Raw genomic sequence first — 15,625 nt, 5'->3', positions numbered from 1 at the left:
TAATAAAAGGGAAGTCTTATTTTCCTTTCCATTTGGACAGATTTAAAATTGCAATTACCATAAAAAATTTATGTTTAAAAAATATATATGATACAAAAAAATAAATAAAATCGAATAATGAATGAGGAGAGAAATAAAAAGTGGTCATGGAAGACTAATTTTTTGTGTGAAAACAAATTCGTTAAATAAATTAAAACAAATAAATGAACACAGTAACAAAACAAAACAAAACAAAACAGTCTACTTAATGCAAATAATATATTTTTTTTTATTTCAATTAACCTTGATTATATTTTTTTTTACTTCAATTAACCTTGATTATAATTTTTTCGATTTCAACAAAATTGTTTGGAATTTCTGGATTATTCAAATTCGTATTTTCGGGAAATATATAAGCAAGTCTACATTTGTGTTCGGTTTTAAAAAAAAATATTTCGCCAACTGGAATAAATAAGTTATATATATTATTGTTTACTTTTTTATTATCATATTGTTTCCAGAAAATATACCATTTCTCTTTGGAATTATTTTCACTTATTTTCGTTTTATCTGTTTTGTCATGTGGCTCACACCGAAGCCCCGCTCCGAAAAAGTCTCTTGGTATTCTGAAAATGGAAAGGTGGAAAGGTGGGAAAATGTGGAAAGGTGGAAAGGTGGGAAAATGTGGAAAGGTGGAAAGGTGGGAAAATGTGGAAAGGTGGAAAGGTGGGAAAATGTGGAAAGGTGGAAAGGTGGGAAAATGTGGAAAGGTGGAAAGGTGGGAAAATGTGGAAAGGTGGAAAGTTGGAAAGGTTGGAAAGGTGGAAAATGTGGAAAGGTGGAAAATGTGGAAAGGTGGAAAGTTGGACAATGACAAACTAGTTAGAATGAAGTTTAAAAAACATATTTTTAAAATGGCATGTTTGTATGTACATACTTTTCACTCGTAAGTGTGATATGGTCGAAATTTATAAAATGTATGCTATCTTGGGTGTTTGATAAAGCATTAATATCATTTTTTAATATTTCAAGGTTATTGGTTGGATATATATTTCCCTTTCCAAAAAGAATTGTTATTTGAATACGATTTAAAAAAATGTATACATCTCTACTCCTGTAATTTATTTATATTAAAAAATGGAAAAGATGTTATTAGTATATGTGGTTGTAAAAATGGAATGAATTTACAAAAGTGAAAAAAAGCAAAATTAAAGAACTTACAAAATAATGTTAGATGTTGGTTTTGTTTCAAAAATGAAGGGCCAATCTAAAAAATGATTATCTATAGAATGAATTAACTTATTTGTATTATTATCTATCCAATTATAATTTGAATATTTATTTAAAAATATAAAATTTGAGATTGTTACATTAGTTGTGTTATTAAATATATCTGTAGTAAATTTTATAATTCCTGATTTGTAAATATTTTGTTGTTCTTTGTTTTGTTCAATAATTGTGAAAAACCCAGGTTGATATGAGTTAAAATTCGTAGTAGCAATATAATAAATAATAGTTGCTAAAGAAAAAAAAAAACTAATTATACACCATCTTTTTGTTTTAGTGTGATTTGATGGAGTAACACATAAAATTAGTGAACCTATAAACCATAAAATTGGAAATTTACAAATTAAACCTAATAATAATAATACTTGTATTGCACTTGGGTCGTCATATTCATCTTCTATATTATTTTCATTTTGTGTTTGTACAGATACTTGATTTTGTGTTGATAATTGTTGGTTTGCTTCCTCTACCTTTTTTTCCCAATATTTTATAATTTTTTCTTTTATTGTATTAATATATTTTTTTGATTTATTTAAAAATTCGTTATATATTTTAATTGGGAATAAATTATACTCACTGCCTTGATTTGGGTTGTTTTGGCTGTTTTGGTTGTTTTGGCTGTTTGGACTATTTTGGCTGTTTTGGCTGTTTGTAGGGTCGAGATTATTTATAGGTGCACTAAATTCGAGTTGTCCTGAATTATTTATATTTTCTAATATAATATTTAATTGTCCATTTCGATTGTTAGAAAAAATATTATTGTTCATAACATCATTGGGATTAAGACCCCGCAAACATACCATCTCAATTTCGCTAGAATGTTCAGAAATAATATTATTAGAGTTTGAATTTATTTCAGTTGTTTGAGTATGAAAAGTAGATGTATTATTTATGTAATTATGAATCTGTGAATTGTCAAACACTTGTATATTATTATCAAAAGTTTGTGAAATTGAATTTCTTAATATATTAAATTCAGATACATCTTGATCATTTATAATATAACTAGGTATAGGTTCTCCTTTTTTTTCTATAATTTTTTTTTTTATTTTATTAAATACTTTTAAAAATATATTTGGTGAGTTATTATTATCATTATTATCATTATCAGCATTATCAGCATTATCAGCATTATCATCATCATTTGTATTAATTATAGTGCTTGGCATGTTTAACTCATTTTGTGAGTCTTGATTTAAAAGTTCATTATTAATATTACCTCTTGATATTTGATTATCAATAATTTCATTTATATTTTCAAATTCTTTTTGTCTATCTTCGGATGTAGTTATATTACTTTTGTTATTTATTTCATCTTGATTAATATGGATAATATTTTTTTTTTTTTTTTTTTTTTTTTCTTCACTTTTTAAATCAATTTCTAAATTGTCTCTATTTTCTTCTTCATTGGAATAATTCAATTCCTCTATCACTGAATATAAATTTTTTTTTTTTTTTTTTTTTTTTTTTTTCCTCTCATTTTCTTCATCAGATATGTATTCTGTAGGCATTGGCACTAGTGTCTGTAAATGTGGAAAATGCGAAAATGTGGAAAATTTCGGAAAAATGTAGAAAAACGATTCAACGTTTTTTGTGTACCTTTGTTTAGTAGTAGTCCAACTAGTATGGAACAGATTAGAGATTATGGAAAATTGTAAAATCATCAAATAACAAAAAAAAAATATATACACAAAATATATACACAAATGTAGGCAGAATGAATGCAAAGTGGGTGTTACTCTTTGAGGGGTAGAAACTACACAACAAAAAATGTTATTTCGTTAGTTGGTAAAAAAAAAAAAAAAAAAAAAAAAGCATTTATTCCTACATACATATCTTAAAAGGAAATAAACGTGTAAATGTGAAAATAATTGTGTATATAATAAATTAATTGTTATGTATATTTAAGGATGCTTATATGTGGTATTTATTTTTTTTTAGTAAATTCATATAATTAGGTTTTTAAAATTTATTATAAAAATATGTCCTCAAACTTTGAGACTTTTTTTTATTTTAGTAAAAGTTATTTATGATTTATAATTTTTCTTAAAAAAAAAAAAAAAATAACAGTTTTAATTATTCATACAAACACATAAGAATATGCACATATACGTGTATAATATATACAAGCTAATAATTGATTATTTATCAAATATATTGTATGGGGAAATAATATATTAAAAAAAAATTACAAATAAAATTACAAAAAAAAATAAATAGATAAGAGACTATATAAATTTATTAAAAATATATAATTCACTAATGTAATAGTATAATATACAATTTTATATATTTCCTATTTTTATTTCATTCTATTTTATTCTATTTCATTTTTTTGGTGAACGTTTTACTGGAATTTTTGTAGCTCGCTGAGCAGCAACCATTGTTGCTAAAATTAATGTAACACCAAAAATGGCTAGAAATAAAACAAAAGATTTATAAGCAAACATACTAAAACAATAATTCTAAAAAAAATATTTAAAAGAAAAAGAATAAAAATTATAGCCTCCATTAAATGTTTGTTTGTTTGTTTGTTTGTTTGTTTGTTTATTTATTTATTTTTAAATACTTACATATATACGACAAGGGCATGACTCAATTCCTGTATCCAAGTTAATCGAAATCTGGTGTAAAAAATAACAAAATAAAGTAAAAAATAACAAAATAAAGCAAAAAATAACAAAATAAAGCAAAAAAATAACAAAATAATGTGTCTGTTTTGCGATTATAAATATATGCATATCCAATGAGCATGCTATGAAAAAAAAAACAATCATTTATTTTAATAAGCCAGACAAAAAAAAACTTAATTTTTGAATGCCCTTACCATAGACAGCATCCCTTTCGATGTGTTAGCTCCTCTCATGTATGTATATGTTTAAAAAGGAAGAAGAAAAAAAAATATATACATACATATACATATACATGCATAGATAGATAGATATACAAGTGTGCATATTTTTTGTTAATTAAATTTTGCGTTACTGTAGACATAATCCCCTCGGTTAATGTTTACACCATTGCATCCACTGAATAATAATACAAAATAAACTGGATAAAAAAGGGAATCATATATAAATGTATATATAGCTATTCTGTATATTATTGTGTTTTTTTGCTATTGCTTTTGTTTTTATTTTTATAGAATTATATAATTACCGACTATTACGAACAAATAATATTTTATATCCATTTTATCCCCCAAAAAATTAAAAAATTAAAAAAATTGAAATAAAATAAATTCTTGGCAATTTATACACTTTTCCTCATTAGTAATGTTACAACATTTTAGAGTTTACTTTTTGTTAGTTCATTATAGACAATAAAAAATATCTCGTTGTATATTTTATTTTTACAAGCATAATTTATTTTATAAAAATTATAAATGTAAGAACAACTATATTCATTTTTTCTTTTTATCCTTTTTTTTTTTTTTTTTTTTTTTTTGATCTATGTAGAGAAAAATAAGAGTTTTCGGATAATTTTTTTTTACACACAAATAATTGTCACGCTTTAATTTTCCAAGAAAAAAAAAATTATAAAAATGTAATAAACAAATTAGGTGTTTTTATTTACAATATCATTAAAATAATAATATTTTTTTTTAAATAATAAAAAAGAGAAAAGTGCAAATGTGTATAATTTATATTATTTTTATGTTCCAAGAAATTTAAATATTGCTATATATGTGCAACAATTATAAATGACTCTATAAAAATTTTGTCAATTTTATAATTTTAAATATATTGCTTATTTTAAAATTAGGGTAAATATTTAAAAAAAAAAAAAAAAAAAAAAAAAACTTTACTAATATGTGAGTTATGAAATTATAACAAGGTTGTAAAAAGTTAAAACAAATTTTAAAAAAAACTAAAAAGAATTTTGAGGTTTTTCAATGGTTGGTGCTAGAACTTCAGGGAAGGCTTCCAATGACGCTTTAGGGAAACAAAAAAATGGAGGAAGTAAAATGGAGGAAGCAAAAAAATGGGTTAAAAATGGATAAAAAATGGTAAAAATGGGGGAAAGGGTAAATATTTTTTTACCTGTATATTTCCATTTGTCAATTATTTCCTTTTTTTGGCGATCACTGAAATATTCTATATTTATTCTTTGGGGTTAAGAAAAATAAAAACAAACATATTATATGAAAAAAATTAAAAGACAAAATATTATTAAATATAAATAATGAAACAATGTAATAGTGTAATCATGTAAATTTATTTTAGTAAAATATTTTTTTTTTTTTTTTTTTTTTTTTGAACAAACTTTTCTTTTTCCCCATTCAAATATTCTACTTCAATCATAGGCGGATTATCATAACTTTATTATATATTGTAATGAAAAAGGTGTAAAAAAAAATATCTTAATTTAAATATTCAAAAGTTAGATATATATACATGTGTGTGCAAATCGAAAATAAATGATTATAAATAATTGTAAATATAATCCATACGCTAGCAACTCCCATGTAACAGTTAACAAAGGATATCTCTGTTTAATTTTTTGAGATGAAGCAAATATAATTAGCCTTCTAAAAAATATTAAATTTATATATAAATTTTTTATGATAAAATATATATGGATATTATTAAAATAAAACTTAGTATATTTTATTCATAAATAATATATATAGAAATAGAAGTATAAGGAAAAGAGCATTATAAGTGATTGTATTTTCTTTCCTATTTATTAGTATTATTTTTATCTTTTTTTAATTTTAAAGAAATATATAAATTACCTGGCAACATCCGCTTTCTCAATTCGGGCTGGAGAATAATACACATGCAATTTTTTCAAATAACTTAAAAATGTTAAAGAGGGAAAAAGTCTATACCTCATTTTGGGAATAAATCATAAATATTATTTATGTAGGATACTAAAATATTATTTTTCTTGAATTCATATTATATTTGTGTAAACTTATAAAAATATATATTTTACAAAATTGGTAAATGTATTATAAATATATGCTTTCTAATAAGTTCAAACTTTTTCACAACTTTCGGGTGTGACTATTTTTTCATTAACATTTGAATGTTAATCAAATTGTTTTGGAGAAACTAGATATTGCTCAGTTGGAAGGAAAATGCATATAGCGATAAAAACAAAAAATGGATAAGCAAAAAATGGTTAAACAAAAAATGGATAAATAATTTTTTAAATATCTTAAACTATTTTTAGTAAAAATTATTATCATTTCTGTTATTATACTATTAAAAAAAAAAAAAAAAAAAAAAAAAAAACTATTTAATAAACTATGGTGTTATAAAAAAAAATCATCGAAACAAATATTGTACATTCAATAATCATATATATTAAAAAGCTAAACTAAAAAAAAAAAAAAAAAAAAGAGATATTAATAATTATGATTACAATTTTATTGTAATAAAGTGTGAATTATTGAGATAAGCCAAAAAAAGAAAAAAAAAAAAAAAGAAAATGTGTTTAAACTGTAGGTGTAGACTAAGTTCTATATAGAATAAATGGATATGTATTATTACTTTAAATTGTGAATTTTTTATTGAAATAATTTTTAAAGAAATATATTAACATTTTTCCCTAACTGTTTTATATACTTTAAAATGATGATTAAGACTCTTTAAACAATGTAATTTTCCCCTACTAAATAAAGCTCCATTTTCTTTATTAACTTTATCAAATATAACACATTTGATTCGTGAATGTACCATAGCCATTGCACACATAAAACAAGGCTCATGAGTTAAATATGCATAATAATTTGTACAAAGATATTGATCTGAATTTATTACATTATTACTATTTATACAATTTTCCAAGATATCTTCATCCATTTTTTTATCACATGTACTATTATTTTCCTCTTTTATTTTTGTTCTATCTATATTTAATGCACACAATTCATTATTATCAGAATTTTGGTGAGTAACTTTTTTTTTTTTTTTATCAAATAAATTGTCAATATAATTATCATTTTTATGTGAAGACACCTGATTGAAATTTAAATTGGATACAGCATTATTCTCATCACCATTCTCATCATTATTCTCATCATTATTTTCACAATTTTTCATTTTTTTATTTTTTTTAAACCTCCATATATTCCGCAATTTAAATGCTACATCTTCTATAGCTAGCATAACCGAATGGTGTAATGGATGATTTTTTATGTTATCACCTGAACATGCAATAATTTTATTATTAAATGTTAGCACACAACCACTTTGGCATGTTCCAAATTTATTACCTATATTTATTGAAATATTTAAAAATTTTATATGATTTTCTATTTGTTGTTTAGTTAAAATATTTGATGATTCATCTGTAGGTCTTCTATAATAGGTGGGCCAATATGATGACCATTCTGAATATTGTTTTTTATTTAGTGGTTCATATTTTGATACATTTATTTTTTTTATTTTAATATCTTCTCCGTTATTAACTTTTTTTAATTCTTTTAATAAATTTTCAGGAAGGTCTTTAGAAAGACCAATAAGTATTTCTACATGGTCTTGTGTTTTTTTACATCGTTTTAAATGGTTATAATTGTTATAAAGCTGATTATTAATATAATTCTTCACAATATTTAAGCAATCCTTTGCTATATCTTTTTTTATTTCAAAACAATACATAGATATTAAAACAATTTCTCGTGTATATTCATCAGGGTAGACTTGTTCCAAACCGATTATTTTTGTGTCCATTGTTCAGAAAATTTTGACGCAATCATGAGATAAATATATGAATACATTTAATTATAAATATATATTTATTTTTTTCAAAAAAAAATCAAATATTTTGCAAAATTGATACAAAAAAATATAAATTTTATAAAATTACCAACGAGTTATATTTAGCTCGTTGTTATAGCTATATCAACAAATGAAATATATTATATTTATTAACGAGAAATAATTAACCATTATTTATTACTTAACAAATATAAAACAATATAAAGCTTTAAAAATTAAAAGACCAAAATTATATTATTAAAAACAATAAGGGGTTGCTAGAATACTTATGGTTTTGTTATTAACCATAAGATAGCTAATTGATATCCCGTTTAACATCAAATATTATGTATATATATGCATATACATGGTAAATCTTATTATTTTATCTATATATGTAATATAGAATACTAATTTTCTATTATATTATTATTTAATATATTTTTCTCTTTCTTTCGTTCTTTTGATTTCCCGGTATCCTCTATTTTTTATTTATTTTATTTATATGTTGGATTGGTATTTCTTGTAACCCCATTATTCCTTCATAAAGTTTTTTTAATTTCACCAAAAAAAATCATTACATATATAATGCCAAAATAGGGATCGAATTTTTATGTAGTATTTTTTTTTTTTTTTTTTCCAAAACGTAACATAAAAATTTAAGAGGTAATAGACTAGCGATGAACCAGAAAATTAATAAATACACATTAAAAAATCATAAAAAAAAATATAACATGAAAATATGAATTATTCAGAAAAATATAACATAAAAATATGAATTATTCAGAAAAATATTAATAAAAATTCAAATTTTTATTAACACTTTTTTAACAACTAGCTATTTTTTTTATTATAAATTGAAGAATAGTACGAAATTTCGCTAACTAGTGTGGGATTTTTATTGTACTAAAAAATAAGGAAAAATTGCATATTCGAAGGTGAATTAAATTTAAAAGAGAAAAAAGTCAAGGGAAAACAAATTTTAATACAAATATGTAGTTATATAAAAGGGAAGATATTAAACAAGGAGAACAAATGGGGTAATTTTTCCTTAAAAGAATTACAAATATATTCTATTGAAATAGTATGAAAAATTTATACGAAGTTATATAAGTTTGAATTTAAAAAAAAATAATTATAGAACTTGTAAAGTTTGAGAATTTCACAAATTCGATGGTAAAATATGTTAAAATTATTTTTTAGTTTCAAAATATTAAGAACATTTTTATAGAAAAGAAAGAGAAAAAAAAATAGCTAGCCAATTATATAATATGTTATTATTTTATAAATCGTAAATAAAGAAAGAAAAAAACAATGTATACAGTAAATTTTGTAAATGATGAAAAATATGTTCAAAGAATTGGTGACATATGTGGGGAATATTATGTACCTGTTGCATTACCAGGGAGATACAAATATAATATTGAAGATATAGAATTTATATTATATTTATGGATGGATAAAATTAGTAAAATAAAAAAAGAAGAAAAAAAAAAAAAAAAAAAGTATTTATGTTTATTTAGTTCAATATTTAGAGAAACAAAATTTTCTTTAATTTTGTCAAAATCAAGATATGAAAATAATTTCTGTGTGTGGGAAATATTATGGTGTGCATGGAAAAATATATTCGAAAAAAGTTTTCCAAAAAAAGAAAACTATAAAAACAATATTAGCAATAATAATGAAAACAAATATTATGAAAAATTTAAAACAAATATTATCGATTTCCAAGCTGGTTGTATTTATCTTTTATTTTTATTATATTTTTGTCAACATGTAGAAGAAAACCAGTATCCATATCCAATATACTTATCAACAAAAATATTTAACATGTGTCTTGATATATCGGATGAATGTGAAAAATTAAATATATATACAGAGTTGAAATATATTTTAAATTTTATGATTGATACTAATTCTATAATTTTAAGTTGCAATGATAATTTAAATGAAATATATCAAGATAGATATGGTGGTCCATTACATATTGAAAAAACCAAATTGGGTGTTGAAAATGCTATCGAAATTAATGATGTAGATTTGTCAAAATTTTATGACCATGTTCATAATGATATAAAAGATATATGTAAATTTTGTGAAGAAAAAAAAAAAAAAAATACATTTAGTAACACCTCAACTTATAATTTACTTACAAAAATGAAACTCATAGAAAAGGAATTGAATGAGGATTATTTGTGACTATAAAAAAAAAAGACACAAAAAATGAAAAACATATGTAGATATATTCTATCTATTTATTTGTTATTAATGATAAAATAATTTTTTTTTTGTATTTAAACAGGAAATTCCGCTTTATTTTTCTACTTTTTTCTTACTATTTGTTTCTTTTTATATATTTTTAAAAATATAAAAATATAATAGCATAAAAACTTTGTATGCTAAATAAAATAAAAAAATGGATGTACATACATTATGATTTCCGTCTTCATAAAAATAAGAATATAAGAACCTATATAGTATGATGTTTTTCATAATTTTTTCATAATTTGTTCATAATTTTTTTAGTGCGTGCATTTGACTTTGTTATAATAAAGATATTAGTTTCATAAAATATGTATGCTTATTCAAATGATGTTTTTTTTAAAAAAAAAAATATATGTACATTATTGAATATATAAAATATTTAAACCTTGTACTAGACTTTTATAAAAAGCACACACAAATTATACAAATAATGCAAAGGTCTTTAAGGATATACCACACATATGTTGTATAAAAGTTGTTTATATATATTCAAACCGTTTTAATCTTATCAATTTGTAAAAATCTTTAATATAAAACATGAAACTATATTTAATATTAACATTTTTATTTTTTGTCATATATAAAAATAAAACTTGTGTTGATTGTGTGGTTAAAAAACAGGATGTTTATTTGGATGATGAATTCAAAAGTTTCACGTTTTTTTTTGGTTATAATATTTTAAAAGAATGTATATTATTTTTCATAGATTTTTGCTTTTATTTTTCTAGACTTTTACTTTTTCTTTTTTTGCTTTTTCTTTTTTAGCTTCTTCCCCATCGGCTAATTTTTTGTCCCGAATTGTCCATAGCAATGAAGCGAAATTTACCCAAATAAAAAACAAAACAGGTTTAATAATTTTGTTTTATTAAATTATTTATTGTTAATAAAATAAGGAATATTTATTTTAATAAATAATGCATGTATCAGTAGGTATAGAGTGTTTGTACATGTAATCATTATACATATATATGTGTGTGTGTAATAAATGAAAATTCCTAAGCATAATATAATTTTTATTTTTATTCTAATTTTACTATTATATTTTTTGAATGAATTGCGTTACAGATATATGGAACAAAACAATAGACAAGGCATACTCAATTAATCAGGTTATATGCTTACAAATATAATTTATCAAAACAATATAAAAGTATATTTTGGTTATATATATGTGTACTCACCAAAAAAAAACATTCCCTATTTTAATAGCTAGCTAATTGGTGAATTAAGTGTAACATTATATTTTTTTTTTTTTTTTTTTTTTAATTATATATATAACTTTGAATTGAAGATTTCGAATAACATTATGAGAGTATATATTTCATTATTGTTGTTATTTCTATTCCCATATTTTGCATACATAGGAATTTTTGGTGAGATAGTAAAAGTGTGTGTTTTATTTATTAAATTAGACATAATTATTAAAAATGAAAAGGTTGTAAATAAAGTAAAGTAAAATAAAATAATATACTTCATTAAATACATTATTTATAGGCCATTCAAGAAATAAAGCTAATTTAACTTTATCGTCATTATGGGGTATACATATTATTTGATGTTTTGATTTTACTGATTATTATATACTTACAAATGTTTTCGCTATTTTGTGTATTGCATATATATATATGAATTAAAATATATTGTGTGTGTGCATTTCCTAAATTTTATAGCTTATTTTGCACTTTTGGTCTCATTTTATCTATTTAATGGAATTTTAAACATTGGGTTTGTCACATCCTTACCACTGGTAGTAGCAGGTTAAAAGTAAAAACGTGGATGCTATTTTGAGCTGGATATATATATATATATATATATATATTTTTTTTTTTTTTTTTTTTTTTTTTTTTTCAGTTTTGGTTTTTATATTGGGGAGTTCCGACTGTGAAATTAATACCTTGTACAAATATACCCGTTACATATTTTGTTTTGTATGTATTAAAAATAAGATAAATAAGATTAGAAAATAAATAGGATATATATAAAGTCAAGCGAGATAAAACTGAGAAAAATATATTATTCTTATTTTTCAGATTAGTTCTAAATTAATATACGATGTTGTAACATATATAAGTACAGATGGAGCAAACATTTTCGATTATGGTTTGAGTGGCCACATATATATGAATTGTTAGTCTCGTAAAAAAAAAAAATATATATATGGAGAATATTATAAAAAAAATTTTATTTTTTATTTTTTATTTTTTATTTTTTTATTTTTTATTTTGAAGTGCTGAAAGGAAAGTACTACATTGTTTTAAAACTCATCCATTTAATTATTCTAAGTTTGATATCACTAATGATTATTAAAATTTGTCCAAAAATATTTTCTAACAATCATTTGAAAAGCCCAATATCAATGTAATGAGATATAAAAAAAAAAAAAGAGGATGTGTATAAAATTCATATATTTTAACACTATACAAGATTATTAAATGTGGATAAATATTTTTACTATTTTTGTAGAAGATTTGATAAGTACATCGTTTCATTTCTGTGTTCATTACCGATTGCTACTGCAATTAGTCAAGTTTTTTATTTGCTTAGTAAAACAATAAATCCAATAGGTTAGCATAAATGAATATATAAATAAAAATAATTATATAGATATAAAACATTATCATATTTTTATCTGATTTTTTTTTTGCACACTTTTAAAGACCCTAGTATTTTTTTTATGATCCCCAGCTCGATAAATTTTTCATCCACAAGCACAATTTTTTCATTATCAAGTAAGTCAATTTAATAAAGCATCAATAAAATTATTCGCTTTATTTTATTTTATTATTTTATGTTATTATTTTATTTTTTACTCTTTCATTTTTGCAGCTTGGATAGCAATGTCTTATCTCATGACATTTTTGAGAAACAAAGTTGAAGGAGGTATTAAAAAAAATAAAATAAAAAAAATAAAATAAAAAATAACAGAATAACAGAATAAATAAACATTTCGCATAATATGCTATAATTGATGGATTTATAATTTTCACACAATTTTAGATTATAATAGTATTTTAAATAAAATTCCAAATAATTTACCTGACTTTATATAAGTTAAAATAAAAGTAGGAGGATGATAATTGTAGCAATGTAATATCACAATTTTGCGAGTTTTTTTTTATAATTTATTCTACATAAATTAATTAATAATAGCATATTGACCTTTTTCATAAGACAAAAAAAAAAAAAATTATATATGTAAATATTTTAAGAACTTAAATTATTTATATTTAAAATTTCGCATTAAAAGATATATTATTTATTATATCTATAATGTGATGATATTTTTATTTTGGATCATTTTTTTGTTAAAATTTCAAATTGTAATAAATAAATAAATAAATAAATAAATAAATATGAAATATAATATTTATTTTTATATAATCATGATATTTAAAAATGTGTAAATGCATTCATATATTATGGATTGCGATATATTATGTATGCCCCTATCGAAATATATAAAATAATTATGTTCAATATATATATCTATTTTTTTCACTATTTTCCATTATTAAAATAAAATGATATTTAAAGAAAAGCAGAAATTATCTCCACTTTCATTGTTTGGGTATAAAGTGGGAACTAGAAACTGCCATAATGAAAATTAAAAAAAAAATGATAATGTAGTGATCATAAATAAAATGATAATAAATTTTATATACTATTGGCTTATGCTTTTATGGCTACAAAATATGTAGATAATATGGCTACAAAATATGTAGATAATATGGCTATAAAATATGTAGATAATTATGGCTATAAAATATGTATTTTATTTTTTGGATACCCGAAAGTATCATTTTTGTGTATATATATACTGATTTTGAAATTTTCTTAATTTAAAAAAAAATAATAAATTAGTAGCTAAATATTATATTTAGTAATTGGCATAAATCGTAAACCATATTCTGTAAAAATGACACGTTTTAATTTGGTCATAAAAAATGAATTAAAATGAGGTGGGGGTATAATAATAATAAATAGCACATATGTGAACAGCCCCATAAAAAGATAAAAATTGGCTTGAAACGTATTTATTTTACTATATAAATGTTAAAGGACGCTATTTTATTATTATATTTTTTATTATTATCTCATCATTTTTATTATTATCTCACCATTTTTAAGTTTAATAATTTGTATGCATATATATAGAGGATAAAGAATATTATTTTTGACGCAATATATATAATAGTGTATTATGCAATATTTTTTATTAGTTTTGCATATATTACATAATTTATTTTAGCTATATATATATATAATATATGCATAAGGATTGCTTTAAAAATAAAATAAAAGCCAGAAAAAAAAATGGTCAATTGCAAAAACAAATAAGGGGAATATATAAATAAAAGAAATATCTTTTATGTAAAAAATTATGCATAAAAATATTAATATTTATTTAAACATGATTTTGAATTACGCTTTTTAATATATAAAAAATTTAAGGTTTTATAGGAAAAAAAAAAATAGAGAAACTTTTTCTATATAATTTATTATATTAATAACTTTTATTTAAATAGTTAAAAATATAAATAAAAAAATATTTAAATATTTATAGGTATATATTATTATTACCAATTTCTCTTTGTGTTTAAAAAAAAAAAAAATTATTTAAAAATGTCAGATCACGAAACTTATGATAATATTGATGCAGGAGCATCTCAAACTTATCCTGTACAAGCAGGTGCAATTAAAAAAAATGGTCATGTTATGTTAAAAGAGCATCCATGTAAAGTTGTTGATTATTCCACTTCTAAAACTGGGAAACATGGGCATGCAAAAGCACATATTGTAGGTATTGATATTTTTACTGGAAAAAAATATGAAGATATATGCCCAACATCACACAATATGGATGTACCAGTAGTTAAAAGAACAGAATTGCAATTAATTGATATTACTGAAGATGGTTTTGTTTCATTATTATTTGATAATGGAGATACAAAGGATGATTTAAGCTTACCAAAAGATTCGGAAGGTAATTTTGATGATGTTGCTAAACAAATTCGTAATTTATTTGATAGTGGAAAGTCAGTATTAGTAAGCGTTCTTTCGGCTTGTGGGCAAGAAAAAATCATTGCTGCTAAAGAAATGTCATCATAATCTATTTTTATCATGATATATGGTGATGTTGCATATATGTGCCATATTTATTTGTATATATTTTTTTTGCATATATATAGTTACGAAAATTTATGTAAATTTTTATATACATTTTATATGTCTGTTTGCATATATGTACATATGTTGTTTCATGAATGACTTAAGAATTTTATTTAAACATAAAGTGAGAATTAAGGAAAAAAAGCGAAAAAAAATCGAAAAAAAATCGAAAAAAACGAGAAAAAAAACAAAAAAAACAAAAAAAGGAGAAAAAA

General features: G+C 21.7%; 7 protein-coding genes across 7 annotated transcripts; 3 read left to right on the top strand and 4 right to left on the bottom strand.

Moving 5' to 3' along the window:
• Positions 1-304: 304 nt before the first annotated feature.
• Positions 305-2,777, bottom strand: PY17X_0606300 (conserved protein, unknown function; the record flags this gene model as incomplete). Its single annotated transcript, XM_022955342.1, has 3 exons — positions 305-605; positions 917-1,093; positions 1,201-2,777. 3 exons carry the CDS (start codon positions 2,775-2,777, stop codon positions 305-307), a joined length of 2,055 nt encoding a protein of 684 aa, XP_022813135.1.
• An 816-nt stretch (positions 2,778-3,593) lies between these two features.
• Positions 3,594-4,459, bottom strand: PY17X_0606200 (conserved Plasmodium protein, unknown function; the record flags this gene model as incomplete). Its single annotated transcript, XM_022955341.1, has 5 exons — positions 3,594-3,731; positions 3,840-3,890; positions 4,094-4,125; positions 4,252-4,317; positions 4,426-4,459. 5 exons carry the CDS (start codon positions 4,457-4,459, stop codon positions 3,594-3,596), a joined length of 321 nt encoding a protein of 106 aa, XP_022813134.1.
• Positions 4,460-5,136: 677 nt separating this feature from the next.
• PY17X_0606100 (conserved protein, unknown function) lies at positions 5,137-6,105 on the bottom strand (the record flags this gene model as incomplete). The annotated part of the gene is made up of 5 exons (XM_720739.1): positions 5,137-5,201; positions 5,310-5,374; positions 5,533-5,586; positions 5,720-5,797; positions 6,005-6,105. The coding sequence occupies 5 exons, from the start codon at positions 6,103-6,105 to the stop codon at positions 5,137-5,139; spliced, it is 363 nt and encodes a 120-aa protein (XP_725832.1).
• Positions 6,106-6,812: 707 nt separating this feature from the next.
• On the bottom strand, positions 6,813-7,949 carry PY17X_0606000 (cytidine/deoxycytidylate deaminase; the record flags this gene model as incomplete). Its single annotated transcript, XM_719958.1, has 1 exon — positions 6,813-7,949. The coding sequence occupies one exon, from the start codon at positions 7,947-7,949 to the stop codon at positions 6,813-6,815; it is 1,137 nt and encodes a 378-aa protein (XP_725051.1).
• A 1,341-nt stretch (positions 7,950-9,290) lies between these two features.
• PY17X_0605900 (conserved protein, unknown function) lies at positions 9,291-10,175 on the top strand (the record flags this gene model as incomplete). Its single annotated transcript, XM_719957.2, has 1 exon — positions 9,291-10,175. The coding sequence occupies one exon, from the start codon at positions 9,291-9,293 to the stop codon at positions 10,173-10,175; it is 885 nt and encodes a 294-aa protein (XP_725050.2).
• Positions 10,176-10,778: 603 nt separating this feature from the next.
• Positions 10,779-13,291, top strand: PY17X_0605800 (sexual stage-specific protein G37, putative; the record flags this gene model as incomplete). Its single annotated transcript, XM_022955339.1, has 13 exons — positions 10,779-10,908; positions 11,007-11,087; positions 11,307-11,350; positions 11,533-11,614; positions 11,736-11,780; positions 11,912-11,998; positions 12,093-12,169; positions 12,272-12,368; positions 12,470-12,599; positions 12,705-12,805; positions 12,899-12,970; positions 13,068-13,121; positions 13,239-13,291. 13 exons carry the CDS (start codon positions 10,779-10,781, stop codon positions 13,289-13,291), a joined length of 1,053 nt encoding a protein of 350 aa, XP_022813133.1.
• Positions 13,292-14,864: 1,573 nt separating this feature from the next.
• On the top strand, positions 14,865-15,350 carry PY17X_0605700 (eukaryotic translation initiation factor 5A, putative; the record flags this gene model as incomplete). Its single annotated transcript, XM_723043.1, has 1 exon — positions 14,865-15,350. One exon carries the CDS (start codon positions 14,865-14,867, stop codon positions 15,348-15,350), a length of 486 nt encoding a protein of 161 aa, XP_728136.1.
• Between the last annotated feature and the right edge of the window lie 275 nt (positions 15,351-15,625).

This window comes from Plasmodium yoelii (assembly GCF_900002385.2).
Source record: "Plasmodium yoelii strain 17X genome assembly, chromosome: 6".
Lineage (NCBI taxonomy): Eukaryota > Apicomplexa > Aconoidasida > Haemosporida > Plasmodiidae > Plasmodium > Plasmodium yoelii.
This window is presented reverse-complemented; position numbering and strand designations above follow the sequence as displayed.